The sequence below is a fragment of the Limulus polyphemus genome, unplaced genomic scaffold (genome assembly GCF_000517525.1).
Source record: "Limulus polyphemus unplaced genomic scaffold, Limulus_polyphemus-2.1.2 Scaffold6141, whole genome shotgun sequence".
Taxonomy (NCBI): Eukaryota; Metazoa; Arthropoda; class Merostomata; order Xiphosura; family Limulidae; genus Limulus; species Limulus polyphemus.
The window spans coordinates 32,070-38,278 of record NW_013671751.1 but is presented as its reverse complement, the minus strand read 5'-3'; the positions used below and the strand labels follow the sequence as shown (position 1 = coordinate 38,278).

Below are 6,209 nucleotides of genomic sequence, written 5' to 3'. Positions count from 1 at the left end.
TACCACACAAAGTACATCGACTGATTCTTAAACAGTTATACCACACAAAGTATATCAATTGATTCTTAAACAGTTATACCACACAAAGTATATCAACTGATTCTTAAACAGTTATACCACACAAAGTATATCAACTGATTCTTAAACAGTTATACCACACAAAGTATATCAATTGATTCTTAAATAGTTATACCACACAAAGTATATCGACTGATTCTTGAAGAGTTATACCACACGAAGTACATCAACTGATTCTTAAACAGTTATATCACACAAAGTATATCAATTGATTCTTAAACAGTTATACCACACAAAGTACATTGACTGATTCTTAAACAGTTTTACCACACAAAGCATATCAACTGATTCTTAAACAGTTATATCACACAAAGTATATCAATTGATTCTTAAACAGTTATACCACACAAAGTACATCCACTGATTCTTAAACAGTTATACCACACAAAGTACATCAACTGATTCTTGAACAGTTTTACCACACAAAGTACCTCGACTGATTCTTAAACAGTTATACCACAGAAAGTACATCGACTGATTCTTAAACAGTTATACCACAGAAAGTACATAAACTGATTCTTAAGCAGTTATACCACACAAAGTATATCAACTGATTCTTAAAGTGCAACTGAACATACTGGAAACTCTTTGTTTCTATATATCACTTGAAAAGGCATTATCTTTACTTTATTTCATGAAAAGCGTAACAGAACAAAGACTAGAACTATATTTCAAGATCTTTAAATGTGTAACAAGTTTCTGTTGCTGAACTTTATACAAACATGTTAGAAAAAACACATAGATTCAAAAAATCAAAAAACATATAACCCAAATAATTTGGAAAGTGGACCTTTCTTCATTAGGAACATAAACAGGTGTCATATTCACAACTATAGGTAAATAAAAATAGGCTGTACAACCTGGAACTACATTTACCACAAGATATAATAAGTTTTTTTTCTGAAACACAGAATGCTACGCTGTGACAAGAAGATTGAATTACACAAAATTTAATCTATGTCGATTAAAAAAAAATGAGCCTGAAATTGGTTTGAAGTTCATAGACATATTCTGTTCCTTAAGCTAACTGTGTGAGCCGACTTTTGAAAATTTTCTGAAGCAGTATCTCTTATTATCTGACGAGGGCATTCCTACAGACAGTATACTTAAATTCAACCTTTAGAAAACATCCAGGGGAGAAATATTTCTAATATTTACAATTTTACCACAGAAATTTCAAACATTATTGTAGTATGTTCTGGGTAAGATCACTGAACTGTTCTGAATTACCTGATGTCAATGGTGTTGGTGCACCATTTTGCACTGTTGTAGTTGTTGTTGATGGCACAGTTGTAGTTGTAGTTAGCTTCTGTTGCTGAAAGAAATAGTATTACAGATTGTTCAGTGTTCTTTCAGTGCTATAAGGTTCTTCAAAAAATAACATGAGTTACAAATGTAAGAAATACATAATTTAAACTTGACAGCTTACACGTCTGATCAGCTGACACGACAGCTCACGCGTCTGATCAGCTGACACGACAGCTCACACATCTGATCAACTGACACGACAGCTTACACATGTGATAAACTGATGTGACAGCTCACACGTCTGATCAACTGACACGACAGCTCACACGTCTGATCAACTGACACGACAGCTCACACGTCTGATCAACTGACACGACAGCTCACACGTCTGATCAACTGACACGACAGCTTACACGTCTGATCAACTGACACGACAGCTTACACGTGTGATAAACTGGTGTTACAGCTTGCACATCTGATCAACTGACATAACGACTTACAGGTTTGATTAACTGACATGATAGCTTTTAGGTTTGATCAACAAACATGATAACTTAAAACTTGGTGAGTTGATCAATCCTGTATCAATTTTTTTCATCATATTAAATACAAATACCTTAACAATTTGAATTATTAAAAACAGAAGTTTTTTTTTATTATATCAAAGCATATAATTACTGCTTACCAGTACCTGTAGGTTACTCATTCAAATACTGATAAAATATTAAACAACTTTAGTTAGGGTACCACAAAGAAAGGTTACCTTTTTCCTTTCATTTATTCGTTTTTTAATTTCTTCTTCTGATGTGAAATGAGCATGGACTTTTGATAAACGCTGGCTGTGGCGAAACTACAACATGAATAGACATATCTTGTTACTCATTACGAAATAATAACAAAATTATCAGAAAAACAACAATAACAGGTGGTCCAATTTATACATGTACATATCAATAAGTTCACCTGCCAGAATTATATAAGTATTTCTTTAAAAACTGATGTGTAGTGTGTAACGAAAGTTTGAGTAAAACCTATGCTGTTAACATTTTGTTAGTTTACGGTTTCAGTGTTGACTAAAGTACAGAAACCATATTCAAGAAAGATGACAAACAACTTCTATATTTTACCCGACATGATTTTTTAGCATCACAGTTTACAATACTAAAGTCTATAACTATAGTAACTAAAAAGAATATGTTGTATTTTATGTCACTCAAAAAAGGTGTAAACCGAAATGTTAGGTAAATCAAAAAACGTTTTTAAATTGTTTGTTGTCTTTCTTGAATATACTGTTCACAATCACTGGCCTGCGAACCAGTGTAAACGTAGGGGTAAAATTACCACTGGCCTGAGAACTGGCACGAGAACCAGTGTAAACGTAAGGGTAAAATTACCACTGGCCTGAGAACCAGTGTAAATATAGGGGTAAAATTACACTGGTCTGTGAACCAGTGTAAACGTAGGGGGTAAAATTACACTGGCCTGTGAACCAGTGTAAACGTAGGGGGTAAAATTGTACTGGCCTGTGAACCAGTGTAAATGTAGCGGGTAAAATTGTACTGGCCCGTGAACCAGTGTAAACGTAGGGGGTAAAATTACACTGGCCTGTGAACCAGTGTAAACGTAGGGGATGAAATTACACTGGCCTGTGAACCAGTGTCAATGCAGGTGTAAAATTAAATCATCCAGAGAAATGAGCAACATACAATTTTTAAAATATAAAAACTAGATAAAATCCACTACTATGATTATAATGTAATTCAGGTGTTTTTTGAGTAAATAATGGCTTGTAAAAAAAGTCCCCACTTCAAAAAAGGTTGGATACACTGATATAAGTTAAATCTGACCAAATGGGCAAAAAAACACCATGGATGATACAAGTAAAGGGTTTAAAAAAATCTGTGAAAACAGAAATAACTAAAAAAATGGTTTGGTTTTCTTTATATCAGTCACACACACTCATAAAGGAGAATTTTATATAAGTATTGTTGTGTTTTAAAAAAAGTTGTAAATAAATAACCTCATAATTAATAAAGATATATATATTTAATTTAAATATTTGCTTAATGCTGGGAAAATGTTAACTCTTAGGAAAGGAGATACTTTTACTCTTGAAACCAAAACAATCATTAAGGACAACAGAATTATTGAACTGTTAACTTTGAATGGAAACCAATTAAAACATATAAATCAATACTACCCGAGAAAAGGAAAATACAGAAATGTAACACAAACATCCTCTTAAGTCATAGTAACCAACTATACAAACTATGATTATCCAATGCATGAAAAAACTGTCACCTAAAATACAAAAGAACAACATTAAAAAAAAATCAACATATCTTATAGTTTATCAGTAAAATACACTGAAAAATTAAAATTCCAAACCTCACCCCACATACACAAAAAGAGGAAGGGGAGAATACATTCCAGAATTCAATTGATTTGAGGCCTAAAATCCATGTGAAATTGATACTGGAATTTTAACCAATTCCAAAACTGTAACAATAACAACAAGCATTACTTGTGTTATGGAGTAAACAAAATTGAAACCTGGCAAACATAATACAGAGTAAACACAACTGAAACCTTGTATCAAACATAATACAGAGTAAACAAAACTGAAACCTTGTATCAAACATAACACAGAGTAAACAAAACCGAAACCTTGCAAACATAATACAGAGTAAACAAAACTGAAACCTTGTATCAAACATAATACAGAGTAAACAAAACTGAAACCTTGTATCAAACATGGTACAGAGTAAACAAAACTGAAACCTTGTATCAAACATGGTACAGAGTAAACAAAACTGAAATCTTGCATCAAACATGGTACAGAGTAAACAAAACTGAAACCTTGCATCCAAAATGATACAGAGCAAACAAAACTGAAACCTTGCATCAAAAACTGATAAACTGTACATATAACTTACACATTTTTGCTCCTCTTTGATTCTGGCCTCTACTTGTTCTTTGGCTTTTTGGAGGTTTTCTTTTAATTGAGGTGGTACTTTTAAGTGGACTTTTTCTTGTCCCACATTTGACAGGTTGGCAAAGAACCTGTATATTAAAGAATAAAATAGATGCGAGTAAACACCTCGCCATGTTCGCTTATAAAATTATTTTACTTTCAATCGTTTGGTATATCATGGTAAACACCTCTACACGTTAAAACGATTTCTAACCATTATTAATAATATAAACTAAAGTACACAACTGATACAGTGAAATAAGAACATATGATTTTTGAAGTACATGCATAAAACATGAAGGATGAAAACAACAATATATTTTGGAAATAAGCACTTTTTTTTTTTACATATAAACAAGATTATGTTATTATGACTACAGAGAAAGTACAGTAAAAAATATTTTACTTTTAGTAAATAGCATTCTGAATACTATTTACTTTTAAGTTAGTAACAGAAGGTGTTATTTTAATTTTAAATAATTTGACAATAGCCAGGACCCTAAAGTATATATTAGGACTACAAAATTCAAACAATTAAATAAAATTGATCTTATCCAAAGTTGATGTAAAAAAGATTATACAGCTTAATGCATAATATTTGTTTTATTTTTTACAATATTAAAATAGATTCTAGATGTTTGAATGCTCTTGTATCATAGGAACTTCTAGTTATTATGAACCTAAGCAGAAAAAGGAAATTGCTACAGGGAAAGTAAAGAAAACAAATTCTTGCATCCGACACTTCCACGAGTGGCCATCACTGATCGATTGTTCCTGATAGTTAAAACATAACAAAAAAATGACTTGTCATGCCGTGCCCTGGGGTATTCTGTAAACTTATATAAATTATGCCACGGGCATAGCATAGTTTTTCTGGGGTGCTTAAGGAATAATAGCTGCCAAATCTTGGGCATCTGGGAGAAAAGTCGTCAGTAAATCAGAAATAATAAAAGTGGAAGAAAAAATATTGAGATGCCCAGGAGCATAAAAGGACAAATACATATACTTGACCAGTACATGTGTACATTTGTTGGATTTATCACAGCAAAAATATTGACAGCTTCACTTACGGATGTAATAGCAAATGGGATACTGACGGAAGTCCATTTTTACATGCCTCAGTTGAGATGGTGGCTTCCAGGATTGATCCTAGAGTTTAAATTTAAAATAAATTAAAAGGTTTGGAACACGTGAATGATGAGTCGATATCAATATTGTATTTTTATACTCAAAAATATTCCAGAAAAAAAAAACCTCTTATCAATGGTTTTAGTTTCATAATCTATTATGTTCAGATACGATGACAATTTTTATTTCGTTAATAGAAGATACAGCAATTTCAACTTGTTACTAGGTGGCGCTTCTTCATAAATCATTAAAAGTGTGAAAACTTAAGTAATCAACTGCTTTTCAGGAAAGTGTTATGTAATGTTCTCATGTGAAGTGACAATATATGTGTGATTAATTTAATTTGTTACAGCTTTTAAAAACAAAAAATAACAGGAAGCTGTATCCTGTGACCTAAAAAACAAAACAATAGAAAACAACAGGAAACTGTATCCTGTGACTATTCATTTTAAGAAAGTTTTATTTTGGCTGTTTTAGTTAGTGAAGAAGATACTGTTTACATCCTGATGACTCAAGTTATCTGGAATGTAAAGTAACCTAACAATAACACTTAAGACTAAGCATCTGAACCCAGCACAACTTGAAAGGTAAAGATGGGGTGTAAAGTAACCTAACAATAACACTCTTAAAGCTAAGCATCCAAACCCAGCACAACTTGAAAGGTAAAGATGGGGTGTAAAGTAACCTAAAGTAAAGTAATAAGTTCAGTATTTTACTCTACACTTTATAAAGCTCAGTATTTTACTCTACACTTGTAATAAGCTCAGTTATTTTACTCTAC

At 32.1% G+C, this 6,209-nt stretch overlaps 1 protein-coding gene across 1 annotated transcript in view; it reads right to left on the bottom strand.

Moving 5' to 3' along the window:
* Positions 1-6,209, bottom strand: part of LOC106473396 (PX domain-containing protein kinase-like protein) — a 35,437-nt gene that overhangs the window by 8,750 nt on the left and 20,478 nt on the right. The window contains exons 11-14 of the mRNA XM_022401852.1: positions 5,371-5,449; positions 4,263-4,389; positions 2,090-2,176; positions 1,309-1,393 (exon numbers count right to left, since the gene is read on the bottom strand). Of these exons, the coding sequence (XP_022257560.1) occupies positions 1,309-1,393; positions 2,090-2,176; positions 4,263-4,389; positions 5,371-5,449 (378 nt within the window). The remainder of the gene's footprint in view (positions 1-1,308; positions 1,394-2,089; positions 2,177-4,262; positions 4,390-5,370; positions 5,450-6,209) is intronic.